This window comes from Pyrgilauda ruficollis, unplaced genomic scaffold (genome assembly GCF_017590135.1).
Source record: "Pyrgilauda ruficollis isolate IOZ18807 unplaced genomic scaffold, ASM1759013v1 scaffold55, whole genome shotgun sequence".
Taxonomy (NCBI): domain Eukaryota; kingdom Metazoa; phylum Chordata; class Aves; order Passeriformes; family Passeridae; genus Pyrgilauda; species Pyrgilauda ruficollis.
The window spans coordinates 7,897,723-7,925,639 of NW_024527155.1; the positions used below are offsets into that span (position 1 = coordinate 7,897,723).

The window sequence follows — 27,917 nt, forward strand, 5'->3', positions numbered from 1 at the left end:
ACAAGAGCCACGTGTGCAGGTTTACATGGAACAGCCAGGCCAGGAGGCAGATGCAAGACAAACAAATGACACCTGCTACAGGACAAAAACCATTCAAAATAACTTTATAAACTCTGTCACATTTCTGCTTTGTACATCAGTTCAACCTTATCCTTCGGGCTTGTTACGGAAAATTGACAATGCTTGCTTTTTGTTTCGCTTTTCCTGAAAGGCAGACACAAAACCAGCCATCAGTGCATTATTTACACAAGTGCAACACAATCTCCCACCCCAAAATTAATTTTTTTCGCTAACAAGGTACTTCCAACAGAATGTAAATAAACACCACAGCGTGAGCAGTGTTTCTGAAGTCAGTTTATAAAGGTTAGCTCATTTCTGCAATCCCCAAATGCCAGAGCGAGTAAAGCTTCGCTCACCATCCAACGGGCTAAAAATACAACATTTCAAGTATTAAATCAGAAATTTCTAAAGACAATCCATATTTCGATAAATAAACACAAGGGAAACAGTATACAGCTCTCAATATACTGTATGAAAAGTGGTGTCCAGTTTCAAACTTTAGCAAGACAAGTGCACAGCCCAAAAATGTGATCAAAGTAACCCTGAAAACTGCAGCAATCCGGGAGCTCCAAACATGAATCTCTTCTGTGTTTCCCCTCGAATTACTCTGCTGGTCTGAGGCATTTGATTGTTACTTAGTTCTACAGCTGTAGGTAATCCAAAAAAATCCTGAATTCATTCCCATATGGAAACAATTCAAGAGAAGGTTCCATAGATAAAGTCTATGATCATCTTGTTTCTCTGCACTCTGCTTACAGTGGGATGCAACTGCAGGTCTGTTATTCCCATAGTGTCCACAGCTAGGAGAAGTTCAGCCCAAGTCATGCTGGCTGTGGCTTGCTCTCAGTTTTCCACTTCACGTGTGTCTTCACCATCAGTTTTCTTATGTTTCCTCATATGTTTGTATTTTTCCACATATGCCTTCACCAGGTTAGCCACCTTCATAGGGTTGATCTCTCCACTTTTGCTGTGGCAGATCTGCAGGGGATCAGAAAGGGCACTTGGTCAATGACAGCAGCTCAGGCAAGTGGCAGAGAGGCCCTAAGCTGCACAGGGGAGCCAGTTCCTGCACTGCCCCAAGGCTCATAGCAGGGTACACAAAGCAGCAAAGACAAGAGCAGTATTTCCTTCAAGCATTCCAGGAACAGCCAGACCTTATTTACAGAGCACCAACTCAAGGCAGAGGCATCTCAAAGCAAAAAGACTCATTTTTACTACAGGCTTTTCCACCTGTCCATCCAGTTTTACACAACATGTGGTAACCAAGGAAGTGCTGATATCCCAGTTTTGGGATGTTTTCGAGGAAGCAATGCTCAGATTAAAAGAATCTGTCGGTTTTGAGAACACATTTTGAGATGGGGGAGAAAGAACAAACCCCACACAAGTTACTTCATCTCTCCTCAGGGAGGAGTTCAGAATGACTTCAGTAGCAACTGGCACTGCTCAGCTCTCCCGCAAGCATATGGGTCACACAGAAGATGTGAAATTGCAGCCATTACCTTGGGAATTCTTATTTATGATGGGATTTCTCAGTGATAGCAAGAATGCAGAGAGAAACTACACTTCTCTGAGGTATCAATTAACTGCCTTGACCACAGGAGCATTACTTCCCCTCACGAGACAACATTTACTTGCTGACTGCGTCTTTCCTAGCCATGACCTACTCAGCACTAAGATTTGAGGCAGAAGTTAGTATCAGCAAAATTGTAAGGCCCTCTTCCAAGGTTCAGGGACACCACAGATGCTCAAGGACCTAATGCACAAAATATTTTCTCACTTTATCAGAAACAGCTAGAATTCTGGCTGAAGGTCCTAGTGAGGGGGATTTGACCATTCTCACCCAGGGCAGATACCATGTAACATTTCAGCTCACACAACTGAAGCTTAGCAATGCTCTCATCCACTGAAAACATGACCTCATAAAAGGAACAGACTGACAGCTCTCATCAATGGCACCAAAGAGTCTGGCTTAAAGCAACTACTGCTTCACCACAGGACTGCACAGTATGAGTCAGGGTCCAAAGATCTGCTAGCCCAGTTATGGCATGTAATTGCTGAAATGGCAAGTGCAATCTAAAGTACTGCCACTTCCGTAATGACCTGCCCAGCTCCTCCTCTCCACCTCCTTTCACTGGGCCCTCACCTTTTGCACTGCTTTCCGAAGGATGCTCTTGTACTCCTCCTTTGTAATCTCCCTCTTCTGGTAAAAAGGTTTGATGGCAAGTTTCACTTCTTCCACAGCCCTTTCTTGCATGTGAAGTTTCTTCATGTACTGCACAGGAAAGAGAACTTCATTACCTTGTGCTGTCTTGGGAATGGTTTCTGAATCTGTTTTATTTAGAAATGCTCAAACAACGAAAATTCTCATTTCACAATTTCAACAACCCAAGTAATCACCTCAAAGTGATTTCCTTTACAGTCAATTACTGTCTTGAAACAAATACCAGTTTGCACTATGAGGAGCCCTTGCCATATATAACATTTATTCTGTGTCTTAAAGAATGTGTTTTAAGCAAGTGACTACAATGTGGACTTCCAGATTTTGGTCTCCTCCTTTCCTTCCAACAACTCTAAATTAAACATACATCTAACAAAAGGCATCATATTCTAAAAGCAGCAAACAACTGTGAATATAAGGCTTCAGATAGCTCTGAAGACAATGTGAAAATTGCAGAGTTGCCTATGAAGTAATGATTACAGGTGTCACCAAAACAAGTTAATAAAAACTGTTGCTCATAAATGGAGGCTCAGTGGGAAATGCATCTTACTGTTTGCTTTATGGTATGAAGCAAAATAATGGGCCAAGTTGTTTTTGTTCTTGCGTTAGCATCCACTGTGCCTAGAGCAGAGGCTCTGTGCAGCAAACCCAAAACTCATCAGCAAGGGACTTGCACTGAAACATCTCTAAAGTGTTTTACTATCTTTGCATTTTCAGTGCTGATAAGGAACAAAATACAGTCCTACCTCCCTATAGAATTGTTATGAGAATTGACATTATTTCAAAGCTGGAGGGGAAATGAGAAAACCAGGTGTTTAGAGAAACTTGGACACTGTGGTTTCTGCAAAGTCCCAAATATTAATGTAAGAAAGTTTCAGAACTTTAAGAATGTATTTCAAATGTTTTAATCCCTCTCAGTCCTATTGTGATGAACCAATAGAAAGTACTTCAAATGAAGTAAGTCCCAAATGAATTCAAAGACAGGATTGTCTGCTGCTCCTGGGTTAGCACAGTCAGTTACCAAAACCAGCAGGGCTGGGAAAATACAGTACAGAAAGTTAAAAAATCCCCCAAATAAAAAGTTCAAACAAACAGCTCACTAATTTTATGCATTCACTCACTTCCTCGTTTTTTGTTTTATCCACTGGAGGTTTGGGTGCTTTGATCTTTTCCTCCGCACTTCCAACAGAAGCAGCCTGGATGCCTGGCTCAGATGCCGTAGCCAGGCTGCCCGGCTCTGGGGTGAGGCTCTGTCCTGCCACGCAGCCCAGAGCTGGAAGACTGCCCTGCATGATGAACTGCACGGTGGGCTGGCTCACCGGGGCGTAGGGGGGCAGGCTGGAGGGCAGAGCTGGCGCCAGAGGGACGTTCTGACAGTACACCTGTGAGACAGACACCGCTCCGTAAACGCTCGTGCTGACACGACAACATCAGAGCAGGATCTTCAGAGCACCTTTATCCACCACGAGCCACCACCAGCCCCAATCCCCTTTTAGCTGGTGGACAGCACAGACTGACGGCTCAGACCAAGGCTACCAAGCCAACATTTACAGCCTGATCACAGTCAGGAAGAAGCTCACAGTTTCTCAGGCAGCACCGTCCTTCTGCAAGCTACTGCTGAAAGCAGAAGCTGCAGGTGCAGAGCAGAATTAAAAGACAGTAAGTTTCTTCAATTTTAAGGAGCACCTGAGAGATTAAATGGTTGGAGGATTGCTGAGGTGTATAGGCTGCATGAAATGCACCACACGCAGAGGAAGGCAAACTGCCATGAGAGAAGAGTGTTGCACAACGAGGGCACAGATGAGATGGGATGCCTTCCATGACACTTTTGGGTGCTGGAAGAGGAACCAACCTGAGAGGAATCTAGATCAGGAAACATAGGCTCGGGAATCATATAATTGGTTGGAGGAGGCTCATTTAACTGCACCTGATTTAATGTTTGGTTCAAGTCCTCTGCTTTCCAGGCCCCTTCTTTTGCTCGCTGCAGTTTGTAAAACGGTATCCCTAGTATCCCAAGGGAAGGAAAAGAAAACATCTTAAGAACAAAATAATTGGTGAAAGATTCAAACCCAATTCTATTTTAAGAATTAAAATAAAAAGCATCAAACAACAGAACTAGCTATAAAAGGAATTTTTTAGCATTCGTATTTTAAAGCTTCTGATAATAGAGAACCTTTCATCCCCTTGAGCAATTGCTCCCTGCTGGGTTTATCTGTTGAGAGTAACCAAACAAGAACAACACGGGCAACTCTGTCAACACAAACAGCACAGGTTCCCAAGCCAAACTGTTTCTGGCAGCTTTGGTTTAGCAGCATTCACAGGAGCGAGCTACAGAGCCCTGTCATACTCCTTGGTTTTGAGAAACATTTATAAAGTCTGAAGGCAAAGCAAGCATTCTAGTTAAGTGCAGAAAGGGTGGGACACGGGCTGCCAGCTGAGAGATGGGGTTGTTGCACGTGTTTCACGAGCGAACAAGCTGCCACTGGCTGAGCTGTGCTGACAGCACGTCCTCTCCAATCCATTAACACAACTCACCTCGTCATTTCAACCAGTGCAAAATGCCAGCTCTCAAGACTGCAGACCACAGCGTCATCCCAGCTCAGATGACAGAGCTCTTACACTACAATCACGTTTGGCCAGGCACCAAAGCCCTAAGCCTTATACAGCCTGTTTCAACTGCTGTTTGTTTTCCAAAAGAAACTTACTTGGTGTTTTTCCAGCAGACAACGTGCCACCTTCCTCCTCTTGAAGATTCCAGGTAACTCTTTTCACTGGTGCTTTTGATTTCAAGGCAGGACCCTGAGGTACCACTTCCAGTTCAGGCTTAGTGAAACTACTTGTATTTTCATTTGATTGGACAAGGCACTCCTCCTTAACCTCCCTCACACAATCTGCGACTTTGCTTTTGGATGAGCTTTGAATCGGTGCAGCCTCAGCTGGAACGTGCATGATAACTTCCTTCTTTGGGGGTTGCTCCATCAGAGATGGACATAATGCAGTATTTTCTATTTTAACTGTAATCTCTAGGTTAGTATTGCTACAGCTACCGAGCACTGCTGCACCAGTACTGTTCATTAAGTCTGTTTCAGCAAAAGAATCCACATCGCCAATTGGGACACAACTGTTTGTGATCTCTGGCGCAGGGAATGCAGTTTCACTGCTCACCTCCTGACAGATGGGCTCTACCTTTATAGTTTCTTGGACCTCTCTCAGCTGAACTGGGGTCTCAGTCTCTATTTCCTCAAGTTTGACATTTGGTTGGATGGTTATGGAAAGCCCTTCTAGTACTAGCTCCTCTTTCGGCTCTTGTTTCAGAGAATGGGGTTGCTCCAGACACCTGGTCACATTTTCAGATGGAAGCTTTTGATCCTTTTCTGGTGCAGAAGGAAGCAAGGTCTCTTTTGATCTGTGTTTCCTTTCTTTGGAACGTGATCGGGATCGCACTCTTTTTTCCTTTGATTTGCTGCTTTTGTGTTCCCAAGATCGAGATGCAGACCGAGACCGAGATCTCCATTTTCTCCTCTCCCGAGATCTGGATCTTGATCTCTTTCTATCCCTTGACTTCAAACTTTCTTTATCATGCCCCTCGTAGCTTTTGTCCCTCCTGTGCTTCCGCCTTTTAGTCCTCTCAGCGCTGTTCGACCGGGAGCGGTCCCTCCGCCTTGATCTCGAGCGAGACCGTCTTTTCTTTTTCCTATTTTCATGAAAATCAGAAGTACTTCCAGGACTACCTGAACGTGACCTAGATTTCCTTCTGTCCCTAGACCAAGAAGTTTTTGCCTTTTTATCCTTGGTTTTATCCTTTGTTTTCTTTTTTTTAGATCGTTCGTGACTGCTAGATCGGTCAGTAGAAGACCTTCTGCTCTTGGATTTTAACGTGTGCGTTTTGCTGTGCTCTTCCCCACCTGACCAAGAGGTAGATCTGGAGCTTCGGTCCCTTGAGTGTGCTCTATCTCTTGACTCTGAACGTGATCTCTTACGCTCTTTGACAAGTGCTTTTTTCCTTTTCATCTTCTTCTTGCTTCGGGAGCTGGAGTTTGAACACGATCTAGAACGTGATCGCCTCTCTGCTTGTTCTACCTTTTGGACTTTCTGCTGCTCATCACTCTTTGAGGGACTATCTGGTTCTATTTTCACATTAATATTAGGTCTAATCAATTCCTCAGCATTAAAGAACACATTAGGTCCTTCTCTGCTTTCCTCCTTTAAACACTTGGTATTAGAAATTTCCTTAACAGCAGATGAAGTGCAAGGACTGCTTAGGACATCTTCCTCATCCACATTGTCTCGTTCTTCTGTATCAGAGATCTGTTCTACAATCCTGCTTGCTACTGTCACGTCATCACGAGACTCTGTGTTACTGGATGGCACGTCAGAGTCAGTCCCAGATCCAAATATGTTTTCTACCCTGTAAGGGGTGAAACGACGGACAGTTTGAAATGTTTGAACTTTGGGATTTTCAATGGAAATAGTCCTGGTGATATTAGTTAGTGGGATCCCTGAGCCAAGCCTTTCAGGACTGCTGTTTGCTGAACTCGAGTCCGATCCTGTTGGCTCAAAGGGATCATAGATTTCACTTTTGACCTGCTTTTTCTTTACTGAGAAAAGCGGTGAAGGACTCTCCTTCTGCTGCACTTCATCGTCCACAGGGCGGAAGGTATTACAAAATCCTGGGTTAGACAGCCTGCTGGGATGTCCTGTGTTCCCAGGAATATTGATTTTAAAACTCTCAAAAGGGCCCTTGCCCCTTGAAGTGCCCAGCAGTGATGAACTGCTAGAGCCGCCGGGATGGGTGGAAAAAGACACCCCGCTTGGACGGGTCTGTTGCTGTGGTTCCTTGGAATTTGACTTCTGACTTTCCACCCTGCTACCTTTTCCTGGCTGATTAGTGCTGTCCTTGCCAGTCAGCTGGGTTATGCAGGAGCTAGGGATATTACAGCTTTGGCTTCCTGCAGGTTCCAGCTCCACCTGCTTGCTGCTGGTTTCTTTTTTAATCTTTGGTATCCTGGGAAGCTCAAAGATGTCAATTCTCTGAGAAGGTGGTTTTACTGGCTGCCTCACAGTTATAGCTTTTGAGCCAGAATTCAAGTTACAGCTCAGGGGCTTTGAAGATGCATCAGTGGGTACAAAGTCTTTAGATTTTCCATTAAATCTGGGTATTTCACCTAACTTTGAGCCATGCCTGCTCAAAGTCGCTGTATTCTGAGTCTGGACAGACCTGGGTGTCATTGAATATTCTGATTTTACAGTTGTTTTTTCCGGTGCAGTCTGTGCAGGGCTTGCTGCAGAATCGCTCCTGCTCAGTGAGGGTGGAGGCGATGAGAACAAAGGTCTGGAGCGAGCACCCAGTCCCGATGAAACGGAAGGTCTGGCCATGGAGCTGCTTGCTGTGGTCCCTGAGAGCGCTGCACTCGGGTGGGTGCTATGCCCTGAACCATCCTCCACTCTCGCGTCACTGGCTGATTTTCTGTGAAATGGAGCTGTGGCACACAAACAGACAATTCAGCTTTTCGGGACATATCTGGACATTTTCTGCCAATGTTAACAGAAGTACTGAGCTAATTATTTTAAGTTCCACTGTGATTTGCAGACATGCCACCCAGTAATAAGGATGCCCAACAGTTCTTTTGGTCAGATACTCACAGTTTAGTGCCAGACAACCACATCTTTGAGGCAAACATTAACGTTTAGGAAATAAATGATTCTGTTCTGTAGGAATCACCTGATTAGTGCTTATTATCCTGTAGTTGCTGACTGACAGAAATGACTATAGCAGAGGACGTTAGAGGTACTTATTTTAAGAATAAAGCTCTAAGTTTCAATTTGAACAGATTCTTTCCTAGTAATGCCATGCCAAGTGAAGACACAGCTGGAGATGATAGCACATATTTAGAACCCTACTTTTACAAAGAAATTTCTTGCTAAGGTCCTTCATCCTGCTCTTCAAACTGAAGAACAGATCACACGCATGGCAGCAGTGCACAGGCATGACACATGCCAGAAAAACTGGGTCCTAAGATAACTCTGGTCTATCCACTCCTACATTTTTTGTAACAAAGCAAAGCATGAAATCACCGTGCAGCTCTTTTGAAAGAAGAAAACCATGCATTAAAAATAAAATCCTCCAGTATCATCTCAGGTTTCATTTAAACACAGACAAGCAACACTATTTCAGAACATCCATCTTATAAAACAGATTGCTGTTGGCAGCTACTGAATCTATCCTGTATATTCTGAGGCTCAGTAAGAGCATCCCTAAGCTTAAAGCTGTGCAGCCTGGAGGATCAGGGCAGATGTGGATGAAACAAAGAGGCCAACAGCACTATGATGTGCCAAGTCCTTACCTTCCCTCTTTGCTGTCAGTGACCCATCTCTGTTGATGACCACATCTGAACTGCTCATCATGAGAAGGCTCTGTCCAGACAGGATACTTCCCAACAGATCAGGCACAGGAGCAGCTTCTGCTTCTTGATCAGGACTCAAGGCAGGCACACTGCTTCTGCATGTTTCAGAGGGGTTACATTTTCTTTACTCTTACAGCACTTGTTCTATACACACACATTACATTAAGAAGAAACCAAAGTCAAGGGCATAAACAGAGATCAGCCAGGGAAGTTCACTTGTAGTTTTGGCTTCACTAGAGTCATTCAGTCCCCATCTTTCTCTGACAAATAGAAGGTGAAGCTTTTACTGACTTCCCACAGGAATAACACAAGATGAGAAAGTAATTGTATCTGAGACCTTTGGTTAGCAAATGCTGGTGCTCACTGTACTGTATAACAAGACTAACTTTCCAGTGCATTTAAAATGCATTTTTGGAGGACAAACCTCTGACTACCACTTCAGAGCTATTTCTATCCTAGCTGCCTCTCTTGCCCCCACTAAATCACAAACACAAATGTATTCCTCAGGCCTACACTTCGAACTAAAAAAAATGACAGAGCTTGAGCCAGTGTTTAACCACAAGGTGCCACTGGAACGGGTAGCTAAGAGCATGGCATAGAGAAATTACACTGAAAATCAACTGCAATACTCCCACACATGGGACAGCACAAACACTCTCCTTTATGCTTTGCTCAATCTTATGAAAATGGTTTAAGTTCTCAGTTCTTGAAATATGGACTGATAAGGTGTTTCTGGTGTTGGGCGTTTCAGTTTTTCTCTCTTTGCTTTTGTGTTGATGGGCTTTGGGAAGTTGTTTTGTTTGAGTTTGCTAAAATACAAACTTCCAAAGGAACCCAGCTCTTTGAGGGAGCTAGATTTCATTTCTGTATGACAACAAAGCAAACTTCATTAACATAATGTACACCAAACACCTGTAATAACATACAACAGAAGAGACAAAATGGGAATGCTAAAGGAATCAGCTGCTGAGGCCAGACCAGGAAACTCAGTGTAGCCCAGACCAATGGAGCCTTTAGAAGAGCTGAGTATCAGCTAAACAGTTCTATCTTCTAATCAATATGCTACTCAAATAACTCTGAGGACACATGGAAAGCTTCATGAAAGGCTCCCTTCAGGATTGAAATGGGAAAGGCAGACAAATAATTCAAGTTATCATAGAAATAAACTACCTTAATCCTGAAAAACCAACCTTCACCCTAAGTCAGATGCATTAGAGGACAGCTATGTAACCCTTTCACACCTTTAACCACTTAAGCTGAGCTCCCTTAATTTCTCTTCTGCTCCCTCAACCTTGCAGTTTTCTGTGATTCTATTAGTATCTGCCTCAGTGACTTTCCTCATCCCTTTTCTTCTCATCATGCTCCCAATTCCCTGTGTCCACCCCTCAGCCCTGAAAATTCACTGTGGCTGCCAGTGGGGGGCAGCCAGGGCTCCCTGGCCTTGGCAGGCTGGCAACACACAGCAAAGCAGCTGTTGAACTGCAGGGTCAAAGCAAGCTTCTCCTCAATTTTCTGAGCTCCAACAAACAGCAGCAGAACTGGGTGAGGTGGGTACAGCCCTCACCTCCTCAGGATGTGCAACTGGATTTCCCAGCCCTCTCGAAGAAGCAAGTGTTTTTTTAAAGGTTAATGACACTGGAATTTAAAACACACTGATGGGGTTAATAAATAGGCAAAAAACAGAAAGTAAGAAGAAATGGAAATATCAATTTTAAATTTCAACGGAAATGTTAAAGGTATGATGAAAGAGTGTATGTGTTCAATATAAAAACAATTTTTGCACAAATTTATGTGGTTATTTATCTATACTTGTGCAGGCATACATGTATACACACACATGCACTTTTTAGAAGATAGGGTAAGAAAAGGGTTAAACAAAGAGGATCACTAGGCATATTCTTCTGTTAGGGCCATTAGACAACTAAGAATAATAAAACAGCAATGGACTTTTACCTGGGAAGTCCCACAGAAACGGGTCTAGCTACAGGACGGTGAGACCTCAGTGCTGACTGGGAGAGAACTCTCCTTTTGGCACTCACTGGTGAATCTGGATTTGCTGGAACCTCTTCATTACTGTGATAAAACATGAACCCTGAAATTGTCTGAAATGTTTTTCACATCAAAGAGATGATACCGCTATGACAGACACAGTTAGGGAGCACTGTATGTTTCATTATGATATATTAAAAAATATCTGTGCAATATACTTATTTTCTGTTCTGCCTAAATAGAACAGTTTGATTCGAACAGCAGAGACTCAAGTGTACATTTCCATATCTAAAATGTTAAATGGACAATTTTCTTTTATGAAAGGATCAAAAAGAAGTATTGAGTGGAAAACTAAATTTCACCAACATTAATTTCAGATGCCCCCTCCCCAAAAATTCAAAGCTTATGAGTGACATAAACTATGGCATAGTAAGATTTCTCCTGAATTTGAAGTGTCTGGAAAAGTGAAGATAAGAGAAGGAGAAACATGGAAGATTTCAGAGGTCCATTTAATTTTGTGTTTACTGTATACCAAATATGTCACCCGTTTTCACTTTAAATTAATAAATAAATAAAAAGCAATGGATTAGGACCAGACTCCTTCAGAGTCTAACTGTTCAAGAACCTCATAGATCTTACTGAAAGTTTGCAGGAGGCTGAAATTATTTCAGAAAAATACTTTAGAGGAGGCTGATTCCTTACAATGTTAGCAACTCAGCCCAGAAGGAAAGAAAGAACAGGCCATCATGTGTTACCATGGGTTGTGTACCCAAAGCTGCCTTCAGATGTGAGATGCACACTCTGCACGGAGCCATATGCACAAACAACCCAACAGCTGTTAAATTACCAGGTCCCTTATCACAATCCAGAGATCTCTCACCTTTCATAAGGATCCAACTCATATGGATCTCCAAACACAGAGAGAGAAGCTGCACCAATATCTGCTCTCATCAGCCCAAGTGAGGGCTCTGTTGGTTTGTACATGGAAGGAAGTGAGGCCCCACGCACAGGCTTGCTGAGACCAAGGGTTCTTGCAATACGGGAGCGAGTAGTAACCTCATTTTTTCCCTGCACAGACAAAGAGATTGGGTTATTTTTATGTTAGAGCACGTAACTTTGTGTTTAAAGCCCCAAATTCCCTTAAGCTATGTACAGTCATCGGGTTACTACCATCAGCAGCACAAGTGGTGTGCATTTATTGTCTATCTATGTCTGTTTTAATGCAATTACGAAACTTGTAACTATGGCCCATATGTCACTTCAAACAGAGACTGCACGTATCAGATATAAGTGACCAGATAAATTAAGCTTCTAAACATCTTTAATAATGTCAATTCAAAATTGTTGGTCCCTTATTAAATGCTGGAGTTCTGGCTCCAAGATGTAGACTCTAGTTATAGTAGCTGACAAAAAGAATCAAGCTGGTGCAGAGTATTCTGCAGAGTAACTTACAAGAGAACACTACCCCCAGCTGAAAGGGATTTTGAGAGCTCTTATAGCTGATAAGCTGGGTTTGGAACAACACAGTCACAAACACAACAGCCTATTACAAAGAATAGGTGCTGGCAATTTTAACTGAGCTTGCATCAGTACCAAGTAAACACTACATGTGAATGGCAAGGCAGAACACAAAGCCTGCAGGACGTGCTTTACAGTCTGATCCCAACTGTCCAGGTAACAGGGTATGTCAGCATAGCCAGCAAGCCTGTCTGGAAGTTGCAATTCACTTCCACATACAGCATCTTTCTGGAGCACTCTGGACACGTCCTGCACAGACTCCCACCAGAAAGAAAGGTGCCTGCTATGACTGAAAGGTGGCATTTCTTCCAGCTGAATCCCATGTTACAATGCTTTTACAGAGGGCTGAAAACAGACACTGACTGGCAGAAACTCACTCACATGTGATCTTACTCTCGTCTTTTTCCCCCTTCTCTTCTTTGTCAGACGCTTGCGTCTCTTCAGCTGTGCCCCTGAACTCTTCTTCCCAGCAGCAGATTTCTTCTGAGTTCTTTTTTTGCCTCCTACTTTCTTCCGCCTTCCTGATGGGACAAAAACCAATAAGTGGTTAAGTGCTGGCACTGTATTTTACACTGCAGTCCCCTTCTCGTCCCCCCATGACACACAAAGCAGTTCAAAAGACACACAGCATGCCACCAACAGCACAGGAGAAAAAGTGACATAATTAGGATTCAGTTAAAAACAGCCTTCATGACACTTGTAGGCAGAGCTGGTAGAGGGAAAGAGGAAAATGCACGTGGGATACCTCCACAGCTGTGCAGGTGTGGCAGCACACAGCTGATGTATTTTGTAGGATTCAGGCTCCCCTGAGGTGCCTGATGTCCTTACCAGTTTTCCTCTTCTGCCTGGTAGGAGCGCGTGGTGCCAGAGGACGCTGGTAGACGGCTGTGTTCAGGCCTGCTACGACTGCCTCGATTGTTTCATCCAGAAGGGAGGACATCAGGTACCCTGGCACGTGCTGTGGGAAGGATTAGAAGTTAGGCACCATGCAGGTACCTAAAGCTCAACAACATTTACTTATAAAAACATTTGATAAAAAATGGATTTGAGATTCAAATGGGGAAACACCTCACATCACCAGGCTGCCAGTTAAACAATTATGTCACTTTTTTAATCTACTGACTGGCTTATTAAGGACCTTGTTGTTCAGCCTCCTTCAGAGTTACATGCATGCTCCCAGCTTCTCACTGTGCTTGGAGTACAACTTACTCTCCCTTAACCAGTGGAATTATGCTTCAGTCAACTCAAGGTATGAGCCAAAATAAGATGCACTTTTGTTCAGAGACAAAGGCAAAAAACAACAGTGACTTTCTAGGTATAATTTGTAATCATCCCTGCACATTGAGAAGTGGAGCTAGGAACAGCTCTTGAATGGGAAGTGCTGGGTTCCCAGGATTACAGTACCATGGAATAGTAAAGTTTCCCCGGCACCACCCCTCTCAACCACAGGAGATGACTCCACACTACTTCTAAAACAACAAGTAGGGAAAAAAAGAAAAATAACAACAGTTACCTTGCAGAGTCTTTCACTTCAAACAACACTTTCCTCTCTTTATTTTTTTTCAACATATAGCCCTGACTATTCAGCTGTAATTGCTTAACAACAACAAATCTGTCAACTTCTTCTATTTGATTAATTTTTCTAAAGTTAAAATTAAAACATCTGCGTTTGGAGACAGTGGGGTTTGGAAGTCAAATAAGATCACCTCCATTATGGAGGACATAATGAATTTAACAACTGCTAAAGCATTCTGCGAAGTCCTTAAATTAAGAAAAAATGTGATAAAAACTTAAGGTGAGCTGGATCTTCAGTCATGGCAGGTATCTCAAACTATACTTAATACAGTAAGAGAGGGATACCCTATGTATTTGAGATACTCTCCTGCATAGATTCTCTAGTACTGTTAGTGTGTTTGAACTCATGTGGCCACATTACTGAGGACACTAACATCTGTTTTTTTCCTCTTCTAACAAGGGACTGATTTTCGCAAACACAGAAACCCTAAAAATACACAATTTTTCTCTTCAATTGGGTTGAAGGCAGTCAACATGTTATACTGCTATGGACAAGGCAGTAGGAGGACAAAGGAAAACAAATGACTGTCAAACAGACATGCTAAAAAACCAGAAGTGGTGCACAAACTTTGTATTAATAGCCACTAGAAATAAAAATATAATTTTGCCCAAACCAGGGGGTGATAAAAATGCAGGTTAAGAGAGGAAGCTGCTGCAGCATTTCAAAATAGAGCATCTTGGTCATGTGCTGTACTCCATTTGCACATGTTGCACGTCTCAGAATAAAAGAGCTCCACAACTACTAACCACTGTGCTATGGACAGTCAACACAGACAGCAGAGCTACTGAAATGGGGGCTTATTTCAGTAGCTCTTCCCCAGGGCTCTTGCAGAGGCTCCCTGAGCAGTGCCATGGGTACCCGGATCTGCTGTGCTGTGGTGATGCGGTTCCTGTTCACCGTGGCGCGGACGCGCTCGCTCTGCCGAGTCCTGGCTATGGCCCGGGTCCGCACGTGGGGGCGCAGCCTGCTGGTGGTGGGGACAACGTCGGCCATGAGGGCAGCCACCTCCTCCTCACTGACATGATCTGCATCTTGAACGAGAACAGGCTGAGGTTACTTGTCTTTCTACAGGTGAAATAATCTGAAGAATTTCAGACAAAAAAAAAAAAAAATCAGCATTCCCTTTCTAAAACCAATCACCTCCGCAGGCAGCCATTACCGTCTCAAAAGGAAATAAGCACAGACACCACTGCTTCAGACTGTTACCACAGTATAACACTTATCTAGGTAACAGAAATTGCTGCTAGCTTGGCAATCTGAGGTCAGGACACTAATAAATTCTTTCCAATGTAACACAGTGCAGTCACGCTATGGTGCTGGGATTGCCCTGGAGAGGTTAAAGGATGCTTACAAGAAGCAGCTTCACAGGTTGTAACTGCAGATGAAAATCTTCATAAACAAGATCCTCTTACCAGTCAAGAGTTCAAGTCTAATCTTAAGGTTCAAGAGAGAATGCTTATCAAAACAATTATTTGAAACAGATAAAGCCAGGAGGTTAAACATGTCTTCAAAACATCACATGATCCACATTATCTAACTTGGGAGAAAAATATTTACTTTGACTGGCTACCACAAAACCCTTACCTGCAGCACCATTGGCACCCATGGGGGCACAGGCTGGGCAGAACCATTCATCTACAGGGACTTCACTCAGAGGAGGATTAAGGCATTCCATGTGATACCTTGAGGAAAAAAAAAGAAAATCAAACAATATGTTCCTTACCAAGGGAAGACAACATTTTACTTCTATTCAATACTACATAAGGCAGACTCATTTTCTTAAACCTGAAACTATGGTTTATGCATCTGCTTCTACCAATCTACAGAGAAGCAATGCTACCTCATAGCTATACAAGGGTCTTCAGTTCTAGATAGTATTTTCATCACTTCAGGCTCAAAAAATCTCAGAAAACTGAGCATTTTCCCCTCACTGTGTGGTGAATCACTTGTCATTTGAACTCAAACTGCAAGAAATGTGCAGAGCCAAAACTGATGGTGGCAACAGAAGTACAAAGGTGCTGGGGAGACAGGAAAGCAGGAAACAACATCAGCTTCCTGAGAACCAAAACAGTGTTAACAGTGCTCATGCTTATGAACATTTGAAGCAACTATTCTACATTTTTCTACAGTTAATCTCAGCCATGGAGAGCTAATAAAGCCTGCAAGTTATTTTATCATGAAGTGCTTCTGGATGTGCTAACTCTAGAGATCAAGCATATATAAAGAACTTACTTAAGGAAAAGGAAATAAAAATCAAACAACTGTATCAAACTAGAAATAACAACATATTTTAAAAATTATAGCAACAGCAGGGAGATCACAAAGTAAAATCTGAAGCAATACCCTAAATTGAGACAGGCTTATGGAAATTCAGAAAGAACTTAAATATGAGACTTCAGGATAAGATCTATGAAACACTGTTTTGGATTAATATTTTAAACTCAATTGTTTGGATGATACTCTTAACAATCTTTAGTGTTCCTGATTTTGTCTTTTTCCCAGAAGATGAATCAGTGTATATGTGTGTATGGACAGTGTATCAGTGTGTATGGACACAGAACACAAAGGAAAAACTAGACTTATACAATGTCTAGTTAGCTTGCCAGAAGTAATTTTTGAGAAGTTATTTTACATACTCATTGCTAGCATCTCTTTGTTCAGTGGGTAACTTTTGACGTCTTCAAACTGACAATGCTGGACGACTGATTAAGCAGCCCAAGGGCTTCAAATTCTAGCCGAAAACTGTAGGGCCAAAGTTGTGTTCAAGTATATTCACATTCATTTTATTAATCAAGGAGGGGGCAGAAACAGAAGTAAGCCATAGTAAGAGAATCATTTAAGATCTGTGGCTGTAAAGAAAATCCTCAACATTTCACAAAACTGTGGATCTTAAGCACTTCTCCTGCACAGCACTATTGCCCAGTCACTTGGGACAAGTCATGCATCCTCTCCTCAAGGAGACACAAAGGATATAAGGTTCTACTCTTCATACACCCGTAAGGTGCATGGATAAGCACAAACACCTTCATCATTTGAAGGTGTGGTCATCTGTTTTGGTGTCCTGCAGCCTTGATGAGTGCAGGACTCTCCACACATACGCTGCTAAATGACCAAACAAGGATCCATCACATCATGGGGATGGATGTCTGCACTAGAACACGTGGATACATGGCTGGCCACATGGTGAGCCTGAAGAGAGCAGCGAGGGACAGCCTGCATACCAGACAGTGCCAGGACCAAACTCTGGCCACGTGCAATCCTGCACGTGCTCCATTCATTTCAGCCTCTTACCCTGCATCGCAGCCATCACAGAGCAGCAGGCGATCCTCGCGGTCACTTCTGCCACACACCTCACAGAAGGTTGGATCATCCTCCCCATCAGTGCCCTGAGTTTTCGTGTTCTCAACAGGAATCTAAATAAGACAGGGATTCACACTTTATGCAGAATGTGGCATTTTTTAAAACCCATAATCATGCTAATGGTAGTACCTGCAGCAAAATCTAAAAGTGAAGGAACCAAAATGGCTGTTACACACCAGAACCTTCACTTAGCTCTTCCAGCACACCTAGGGCACGATCAAATGTCTGACAACATCTACTTAACTTGTCTAGTGTCAGGCACAAATGACTGTAGAAAATTGCATTTTAAGAATAGGCAAAACAAAAATCCACAAGTAAGATCAAAAGTAGTTAAACAAACAAAAAGATGCCAAAAATGAGCCTAAAGAAGAAAGCAAACTGCTGCCTCGTGTATTACTTCAATATTAACTCTCACTTCTGTTAAAATGCAGTTAAAATTCTGTTAAAAAATTCTGTTAAAATCCTACTACCTTGTGCCTCTCTCCCCCTTCAAACCCAACTGCTGCACAGCATTGCTGGCAGCAGGACATAAGGAAGAGATCATGGATAGTCTAGATTATTCCTATTCATCCTATAACAGCACTTGAAGAATGCAGGGCACTTTCCACATGCAGGGTTATTTATGTAGAACAGTTTTCAGTCAAATGTCCATTGTACAGAACAGGCAGTTATAAAAAACACCCTTTTTCTGCCAGCACAAATGATGCCACAACACAATATCGCAGGAAGTAAGGTGAAGGAGGAAGAAAAACCATCACAGCTCCTTAAAAGGCAAAATCAAAATAAGAAAAAAAGAATTCATTCAGATAGCAAGCATTACATAAACACCCTAGAAGTGTAAACTTTTGAATAACAATGTTGTGCCAAATGGCCTGGTTGTTTGCTACAGTAAAAGGCTTACCTTTTTCAAGATTTTACCACCAAAACGTGCTCGAATGTTAATGTAATTAAAGAGGATTCGATCCACTGGACAGGAGTTTGCATTCTAGGAAAAAAAAATAAGTTTCCCAATACAGTTAATAAGTGCATCACTTTATTCAATTCTTAAAAAGTAATCTTAAATTATTAATGTAATAAGCATTAAATTAATGTAGTAGTCATTTTAACAGCTATTGATCTTGACATTTTAAATACTTAAAACTCACTTGTCTGGTTTACAAACAACATGTTGTATTAAACATGCATTTTTAGAGAAGCATTTATTTTACTGAAGCCATTTAATTATTATTCAATTGCCAAAGCAACATCAAAGTTCTTCCAAACATTGCTTTGAAATAGGGCTCATGTTCTAAGGCATTTACTTTCCTTTGGACAAATGAGCAACTAGAAATGGTTTAAAAATATATTAAAAAAATTTAATCACCACTGCTACTCCTGCATGCACTGTAAGTTTTGTTGTAATTCTCACCCTGGATTATGACTATGGCAGGGAACTCTGACTGAAAACTGAATTCAGAGCAAGCTGCTGATTGTCAGTATTCTTTTACAACTTTTCTATGCTTAGATGTCCAGGGTTGCAACAGATCCCAATCCAATGGTCCCAATACAGAATTCAAGAAAATATAAATACAGATATACAGAGAAATACATGTGCATATATATATATATACACACACAAGCATAGAGAAAAATTAGTATCTCAACTTGGAAAAACAAAATACCTGTAGATGCCTACAAACACACTTGCTTGTGACCTTACAGAGGTCTTGCAGAGAACAGAACAAATCAGGATGGGTACAAGAAAAACAGATCCAAACTTCAAACATGAATCCTGCCAAACAGAGTCTCGGGATCTCCTCTGGTCAAGATGACCCCAAGGTGTGTTAAAAGTCTCTTTTCCCCAACCCAGCTGTCGAAGAAGGAGTCAGAAGTCTTCAGCTGTCATTCTCAGGGTTGTTTATTATTTCTTATCTAAAACATTTTCTGTCTGGCCTGCCGAGATCTGTTCAGCAGGTCAGTCCGAGGCACACTGCCCTCCCACAGGGCTGGTGGTGTCTTTTATACTACAAACTACGTATTCGATATTTACAGTTATGTTCCAATACCTATCACCTATGTTAGACAGTGACTTTCTACTCTAAAGCAATCCCAAAGTGCCACCATCACCAAGAAGATGGAGGCTATGAAGAAGAATGGACAACGCCCAAATCCCTCCATCTTGTCCCCTAGACCCCCATAGTAAAATTCTTCAAAATTCTACCTTTCACCCTGTGACAACTCCTGTTATGCTACTTAAACTTTTGTGACTTGTAATTCTTCATATCAAGTTGGTAATTTGCTCCATGGGTTAAGATCGAAATCCCAAGTGTCTTTGGCTTCCTGCCAGGATCTCTGAGCCCCTGCCAGGATTTTGAGCCATCCAGGGCACCCAGAGAGATGTCCTGGGTTCTGACAACAGAGCAGTAACCCAAGTCTATTCAAAAGAGCTTAAGAAAGCAAATACCAGTATTACAGTGTTTTGTTCTCACTACAGCCCAACAGCATGATCACAGGGGATAGAGCAGAGCACACCAGAAGGCCACAGGACATCACAGACAAACCAGCTCACCTTAGACCACTCCACGATGCAGTCCAAGCAGAAGTAATGGGAGCAGTTCTCAGGAGTCCCAACAGCCTGATCCCTAAACGTGTTGAGGCAAATGGGGCAGTTTTCACCATCCTCATCGGAGGAGATGCTCACTCCGTTCAAGTGTGGCTCTGATTTCACAGAATCAGTCATTCCTTCCATAGTGGCCTCACTTTCTTCCTCCTCTTCTCCCTCCTCCTCATCATCTTCACAATCTTAAGAAGAGAGAGATAAAAACCGGCTTGTGTGTGCTGCAGGGCTTCAGCAATGAGGGCAGAGGGGGTGGGCAGGACAGGGTTCCAGTTCACAGAAAATTCCAAGTAAGCTTATTTTATGAGGCTGCAGGGGTCAAGCACAGTCTCCCCAGTTTAAAGCAATAATTTTTGCTGTTTTCTTGCTTCCTAAATCCCTTCACTAAAAAGCAATAGATTACTCTGGTGAAGAATAAAGCCCGATAATGTAAGTAGTCTTAAAAGAGATTAAAAGCACAGACACCAGAAAAGCAAAAGATTATCTAAACAAGACAGTTAAGATATGTTAGGCTAGCACTGAACAATGACGAAGTTATAATAAAGTTACCATGTACCCAACTTTTATTTTTTTAAGAGACATTCCAGAAGAAAAGCAGCAGCAACACACTCTACTGCAGAACAGCTAATGAAAGATTTCACCAGTAAAATATGATATTGTGAGCCAAGAGATCTAAGTGCCTTAGAGACCACTTAAAGAAGCTTGATTTTGAGTAAAATTAAACACCCAGCACACACTGTTGAAAGGTACTTTTATCTTTAGTACAAAATATAAAGTGTTAGTCTTTCCCTAAAACCTGAGAATTAAGCCGGTATTTTCAAGAAGCAACAAAAAGTACCTAAAACCCTACTCACTTTGAGGGAGGACTGGGGATGGTTGTTTTTAGGCTGCCTTTTTTTTCTTAATGAGAATGGGACCCATGTCTTTTCTACTGAATTCTCGTGTCTGGACATAACAGCCAATACACTGAATGATGGATTAATAAAGCTTTTTGGCACCTGGCATCAATTTTTTAGTCTGTGTTTGAATCAGTCTAACTAGTAACTTGGAAAACTGTGCTCTTGCCTTCTCAAGAAGCTTTAGATCTGATAAAATCTATTTTTGTCTATCCAAGTATTAATTTGAGCGTAGCAGTTACAGAAGTACATGTATCTCCAGAGTATGTTTTCAGTAAAATTAACAAATTCAAATAATATTCATACTCCTTTTTCAAATAAAAATTAGTCATGTCGTCTTCCATCCTCCCTGGGTATTACAGCAATAATTTATTTCCAGAATTCCCCATCACAGCATTCACTTTAGAGCCCCATGCCAAAGCAAATTCACAAACATGCTTTTCATAAGTGAAAAAATAGCATGAGCCATTGCTGCAACTTTGACTTTTTTTCCTCCTCACGCTGGGGCAGAGTTCATTCCTGCTGACTACAGTTCCACTGCTTTGGGTAGCAGATAGTCTTCAAACATGCAAATGTTTTAAAAGCTTAGAAATTGGGCACTATTACTTGTTTGCTTATTACTGTAGGATTTTGGCACTGGCCCGACAGAGCAGCATCTGTGGATTTACATTTCATTGTTAGTTTCTGGAGGAACAGCCTTCATCTCACTCTTCCTCAGTTATTAAAAAATGCCTGTTAAGGCACATGAACAGACTTTACCTTCTGTTTCTTCATCTTCACTTTCTTCCTTGTCCTCCCCACCTCCCTCTTCCTCAGTGTCATTATCTTCCTCTTCACTACCAGTATCATCTTCTGAATCCCAGCTATTTCCACCATTGCTTTCTTAAAAAGAGAACAGAAGAGAAGAGGAAATACCTATTTGATGCAGAATGACAGAAGAGGTACCAGAACCCCTAATCAGGCCATTATGGATGAAGTAAACTCCCAGATTTCCACAGTGGTATCAAAGCTGCCCATCCGGAGAAACTCCAGGGAAGCATGCCAGCGGTCTGATACACACACAAGCCATAAAGCGATCAAAACAACAGAATTGTCAGGGAAAAGGTGACAAATGGTCACAAATACATTTTTACCAGCCTTTTGAGGGTAAGTCAGTAAGCTCTGCAACCTCGAAGCAGAAAGGAGCACATGCAGAGAGGCCGCATTTACCTGTTTCGCTGAGGAGCGCCAGACACGGCCTCTTGCCCTTTCCCAGGGCAGCATTCCTGTTGATCAGCTCATCCTGGCTGTCATCGTCCATGGCGGGACATGGGAGCCCCTGCAGGGCGGCAGAGGCAGGGAGGGCAGGCAGCACCTACAGCGGCAGGGCACGGAGCAGGGCGGGCTCGAAGCAGGGCGGGCAGCAGGCTGGCACAGAGCGTCCGGCGCATCCGCGGGACCTGAGGGCGACAAGGGACAGGGCTCTCCTACCCCACTGAGCAGTCTTGCCAGCCTCCATTCAGAGTGAACAGGTATTGCTCCGTGAGGTTTCACAGCCCTGCTGAGCTGGGTGAAAGCAGGTGCTTGTGAAAATCAGCGCAGGTGAGAGATTCAGCTTTGTCTTGGGCTCCTGGATGACAGCAAAAGGTATAAGCAGAACTCCCCACTGAAAACAGCAATAGAAAACCTACAAACACTAAAACCATCCCATGGACCAGCAAAACTGAAGGGACCAGAGGCCCTTTGAACAAAGCCTAACAGGATGACAACATGTTTTTTAAATCAAAATACTCCATCTTGCCTGATTGAAAAGAAGAATAAAGATTATGTAGTTTAGGTCCTTTATTAAAAAAAAGGGCCTTTGCACAGCTCTGTCATGAAATAGAGACGTTGAAGACCCCACAACCATTATTTCATGGAAAAGATAAGACCTGATTTAGTGCATATTAATACAATCACATTAATTGCTGTGGATCAGCAAAGACTGGCAGTAAAACTGACAGATACTGGGAGATGTTGCATGATTCAAATTCATAATGACAATTAAATCTTTTAACACATAATGCTACAAAGCATTAAGGCAGACAGACCCCTGGCAAGCTTCTATAAGCAAGTAATGAAAATATATAATTAACAGACACTTAAAGCCAGTTGTCATATCTCAATATGAAAAAAAAAGGATTCCTTTATAAGAGTGGTAAAGAAGTTTCAATCAGGTACTCTTCTCCCACTGTCCCTGCTCCTCATTATATATTTTGCATATTAAGAGATTTTTCTGGAACAAAACACTATGTTTTATTGAAATGCTCTTAATCTGTACCTTTGCACACTCCCTCTTTAAGCCACACAGCATAGCTTTGCACCAGAGAGCCTTAAAAATGTGGGTTCTACTAAACTAGACCAAACTACAAATGGAGTCTTCAGTGCTCAGGGAAAAAAAAACCCAACAAACTCAACAGAAAGAAGACTGAGCTTCAACACAACTAAGTTCCTGTAAAGATTTCTCCTAACTTCAGTAAGAATCTTGCCTAAAGACAGGTTTAAACTTTTAGCTAAATTGGTAACTGTTAACATGAGTGTTTAAAAAACTGTTTAAAAACAATTTATGTTGGCTGAAAATACACAGACTTATCAAAAGCCAGTCACTCCACAATGCAACCGAAAAAATACGAAGAAACACCCGGAATTTTTCAAGTTTCAGCAGTGCGTACCTATGAATTATTCAAACTGAAACTCAATTATGTAATATCCTCCCAAAAGCTCAGTTAGCTACAGCAATGCAAAATTTGTGGTGACATGACAGGCAGGTGACACAAAAAGGAAAGGACTGGCAACAGCAGTCCCCCAGCAGGGCGGTGGCAGGCACGTGTTCCATCCGTGTACTTGGATGCTGTGCAGAACCTGGGCTACTTCTCCATGGGCACCCTGTGGGAACAGAGTGGGTTCCTGCTGGCCTGGCACTGCCACACCTAGCCAGCCACGGCACTCCTGAGCCACTGAGGATGACCGAGGCCAAGCCCAGCCACGGCAAGTAAAAAACACAGATAAGCCTCTGCTTCACTATGGCCATTACCTTGGTTTCCCTGCTCTCCAGTCTTCCTTAAAGCAAAGCAATAAGCACAGGGCAGAAAAGATCACTGTTTCAAAAAGTGATTCCTACGAGCCACAGCTCTGACCAACATACACCTAGCTACATTTCCAAACAGCATGCATTTCTTCACTGTAGTGGAATAAAAACCACTACCCGTGGTATTTTTGCCTTGCTACCTCATGGAAAGCTATCCTTTAGGCACAGAGGCGAACAAATCAGCACTTGTGACTTGACAATCTAAACTGACATATTTATGCTGCAAATGCAAGCTTGTACTTTGCTCAGAGGCAAAATCCGAGTTAAAGAAAATCTGGTATTGCAGCAAACAATCAAGTCTTCAAATCCCGTCAGTAAAAAAGTCTGTTTTGTGGCTAGCTGGAAACTGACAAGGAGAAACCAAGCGATGAAGAGATGAAGTGAACTTGAGATTTCTAAGCACATCACAAATATTACTTTTCAAACAACCTTTTCCAAACTGGGCAGCTGCTCTTAAGAAAAAAAGAAGGAAACTGTGGTTGACTATACACCTAATACAAGGGGCTCCTTCATTTTTTAAGAACAAGAAGAAGCATTTCCAAGTTGTTGAGTTTTTTTTATGGGAGACATTCCAAACAAATTGCCACTGTGAAACACAAACACATTCGTGATACACTTCAGAGAGTTCATGCACCAGTACAAAAGCCGCGTTTTCTCCAGCACTTACCATATCAGAATTTTTCAAACCCCCTGAGCCAGAACTAGCAAATATAAAATAGATGGAAAGCATTTCTATTATTATGTTAACCAAGAAGTTTGGTTAAGGAGGGGGTGGCAGTCATTCCTCCAAGGCAAACCTTAACTCTGCACTTCTGTAACACAAAAGTCCAGACTGCTAAAAAGCAACCAGTTATCCCTGAAGGCCATTTGACTCAGGCAACTACAGCTGCTTTTAGTTTTGGGGGTGTGAAGGACATGCCCTCATGGCAACCAACCCCATGTTGTGCAGTACTCTCCACACAGCCCTTCAGCTGCAAGCAGCTCTCACATGCACCAATCCTCCCTTCTGCATCCCACTCTGTAAGTTCAGAGGAATCTAGGATGGAACACGGATGCAGGGTAATCTGGCCAGAGACCCCTTGTCTTGTACTCAATACCACTGATGCTTTCAGCAATGCCCCCTCCAGTTCCTCGGGCAGGTGCCTCAGTGAGTGGCACAGTGCAACTACCCAGTGTCCGGATTACAGCTTGCACTCAAGGCTGGCTGAAGGCAGGCACCTTCCTCCTCCTTAACATCCCTGTTTTCAAACTCTCATTTAGGGTACCCTAAACAAACATTAAACCACAGAAGAACGGGTGCGTGGCAGGTGTTCGATCGCTTTACTCGCACCAGCGCTCTCCCCCGCCTTGGGTTTCCTTCCCCAAGACCCAGCTCCGTAAGGCCCAGCCAGGTTTGCTGCCAGTGCTGTGTCCCTACGGCAGCACAGGCTCTGCTGCAGGACACGCTGGAAGCCCAGGCTTTGCTACTAAGACAGATTACATTTTTACACAGAGATGCCTTAAGAAATTTTAATAGCACACTCAAAGAGCAATTACAAATACCTTCTTCAAGCTCTATTAGCAACAGGGCTTTCTGTTGGCTTCAGCAACAGAGAAGATTAAGTGCTTCCTCCAGAACAAGTGTTTATCAAACAAGCACTTCAGCAAACATTTAGCTTTTTGAACTGAAGTCCTTATGCATTACCACAGATCAGCATTTTAATGCACCTGGAGTGTGTTCCAGCGAGAAGGCAAGCGCAGGTCTCAGCCATCCAGAGGAGGCACAGCCTGCAAAGGACACCGGAGCTCCTCCTGCCCCGACACAAAGCCCACAGAGCTCCACAACAGCGAGTGCCTCTCCCAGCCACGGGCTCTTTCCCTCCTAGCACCAGCCCATCTCCTCCTCCACCAACTTCTTAGGTAGGTTCTACATTTTTTAGGAACAGAAGAGCTACTACAGACAGCATTTACTTTCACCTGCTTGGGTAACACTCAGGATTATTCACAGGTGAAGAAAAGCTTCTCACAGAATTTACTCACAGGGTGGTTTTGAATGCTGGTCTAATTACATGGGTCAGTACTGAGCCATCATGTTCTAAAGACCACTTATAACTAGATTTAAGCCTACTAAATTTTCAAACATATGGGCTTTCAGTTCTCATTGGTACATCTGCTTTATTGGTTTGTTGGGGGGAGGGGTTTTTGTTGTGTTTTTTCTTGGTTTTGTTTTTTTTTTTTTTTGCCCAATCAACTAAATAATTTAGTTCTCTCCGGAAAAGCAATGTCACACATCAGAAATCATTTAACTTTGTTTCCAATTTCATATGCTACATTCAAAGAAAAGAAAGTAAGAGCTGTCAAAATCATTGTTGCACCCAGCTGGAAAAAATCTGCTTATGGTGTGACTACTATCTGCCATCACCACATTCCGAAGGTAAATTAAGACAACTTGGCAGGGAAATAATTCAGATTAACAAGACACTCCTGCAGCCCAGAGTTGTGCACTGCCAATCTAGCATGCACAGGGAGCTTAAAAAAAGTTCCCTAAATCTAAATTTAGATGCCCGTTTAAATTGCAAAAAAAAAAAAAAGTCTTAAATACCACTAATCAGAACTGCCTATGCAATAATTTAAGTGGCAGCACCTAAGAACCCAATAGATAAGTCATAGAAAATTAATCACATGAGGTAGGTAAGGAAGTGCTTATCTGCCACCCATCCTAGCCCTGCCCTAAATTTAGCCACCCTGAATTCCAGGATGAAAACTGTCCACCAAAGCTTCCCCAAGAGCTGACACTGCACTCCTTAGGGAGTTTGTAATGCAAACAAAGCAACACACAGGTTTTGCAAAAGCATTTTGAAAGTGCAGCATCTTACCCAGAGGAGCAGCTAAGCATTTTGCACCTCTGTATTCAAAGCAGCAGCCAAGCTTTATGGAATTCCCAGCCTCCAATTCCTTGCAGCCACTGGCTCTGCTTCCAGCTGTGAATTAACTACTCTCCAACTCTGCACATCCTCCTCTTTCTTAAGAGGCTTCTTTTCTTAGGAAGAGTCACCCTTACTGGCGAATTTCCTTTCAGCATCAGTCTTTCACCAGTCCCATCTTTAGCTACAGCTTCCCCTGCTGTTTATAGGAATGACTGTGGGAAAAGAAAAAACCACAACAAAAACCAACAGATCCAAACAAACAAGAAAACCCAAACAAAAAACTCACACACTTTTATATTCTGCGCACAGCCCTACGGAGAAAGACCCACCGACTTACAGGAAAGGAAATAACACCGCAGACACCCCTGAAACACACCAGCAGCACACTCCGTGGGAACAACCTGCAGGAAAACCTGTAAATGACACTACAGAAATCCCACCCACCCATTGTCACCAAACGTGGGGCCAAGGGAAAGCACAGCGGCACAACTGAGAACCTCCCGGTAAGCACAGCTCCCTCAAGGCAAAGTTAAGACTAAGCGTGGCCTTGTGATAAGCTAATAAACGATTAAAAAAAAAAAAAAAAAAAAAAAAAAAGAAAGAAAGCTTGCAGGCAGCTCCTGGTTTGAACTCGCCAGCCGAGCTGGCTGAAACAGCGGACAACTTCTGCAACACCCGTGTGCGCACAAACCCTGGGAACGGCTGGGAACAGGGACAAGGGACGGGGGAATGGGAGAGGCGCGGACACAACACGCCGGGAACATTCGGGGTTTTGTGTAGCACCCTTGCTGTATTCACACATGCCCTCAGTACGTTTATTTAGGTGTTTGCCGCAGCAAAGGCAGCTGGATGGCTCCCAAGCCCTGGTGCTCCCGGGCCCTTCTGCATCCAGCGGGACGCTCCCATGGGAATGCGGGAGCACCCGGGGCCAGCCCGACCCGGGGCTGCCCTCCCGCGGAGGCGTCTCCCGCCGGAGAACAACGCAATGATCAGGCTGGCGTCGCTGCTGTTTATGGGAGCGACACCAAAGAGCGACCGGGGCAGTTCCCCGCCGGGGCGGGGGTCGGCCGCTCCGCCAACTCCCACGGCCCGGCCCGGCCCGGCCCGGCCCCCAGACCCCCCGCGCAGGCCCCGCCCGCCCGGGCACTCACCGAGGAGCGGCCCCGCGCTCACATGGCGGTCAGCAGCCGCCCGCTGCCCGCTCACAGCCCGGCCCCCACGGCCGCCGCGGCCCCGGAAGCGCTGTGGAAACACTGGCGGGTCACGGGGCGGCAGCGGGCGGAACCAC

The 27,917-nt window shown here is 43.3% G+C and overlaps 1 protein-coding gene across 5 annotated transcripts; it reads right to left on the reverse strand.

Moving 5' to 3' along the window:
* Window positions 1-341: 341 nt before the first annotated feature.
* Window positions 342-27,917, reverse strand: PHRF1 (PHD and ring finger domains 1). 5 transcript variants are annotated; one of them, XM_041481325.1, is made up of 19 exons: window positions 27,781-27,862; window positions 26,579-26,841; window positions 21,827-22,056; window positions 21,377-21,499; window positions 19,674-19,906; window positions 18,027-18,110; window positions 17,057-17,178; window positions 15,350-15,447; window positions 14,624-14,796; window positions 13,018-13,147; window positions 12,571-12,710; window positions 11,552-11,739; window positions 10,636-10,755; window positions 8,623-8,777; window positions 4,984-7,758; window positions 4,206-4,282; window positions 3,400-3,660; window positions 2,204-2,332; window positions 342-1,038 (listed from the first exon to the last, which is right to left on the reverse strand). In XM_041481325.1, the coding sequence occupies exons 3-19, from the start codon at window positions 21,915-21,917 to the stop codon at window positions 904-906; spliced, it is 5,034 nt and encodes a 1,677-aa protein (XP_041337259.1). In that variant the 5' UTR covers window positions 21,918-22,056; window positions 26,579-26,841; window positions 27,781-27,862; the 3' UTR covers window positions 342-903. The 5 variants fall into 5 exon arrangements, with proteins under 5 accessions (XP_041337259.1, XP_041337258.1, XP_041337257.1 ...); XM_041481324.1 differs by having other exon boundaries at window positions 21,827-22,226; XM_041481323.1 differs by lacking the exon at window positions 26,579-26,841 and having other exon boundaries at window positions 27,781-27,917.

Coding starts and splice junctions, on each gene's coding strand:
- PHRF1 (XM_041481323.1), bottom strand. CDS start 21,917: ATGGACGATGACAGCCAGGATGAGCTGATCAACAGGAATGCTGCCCTG. Junction 18,111..19,673: donor GCATCGTGGAGTGGTCTAAG/GTGAGCTGGTTT, acceptor TTTTTTTCCTAG/AATGCAAACTCCTGTCCAGT. Junction 13,148..14,623: donor CCACAGCACAGCAGATCCGG/GTACCCATGGCA, acceptor TCCTTCCCACAG/CACGTGCCAGGGTACCTGAT.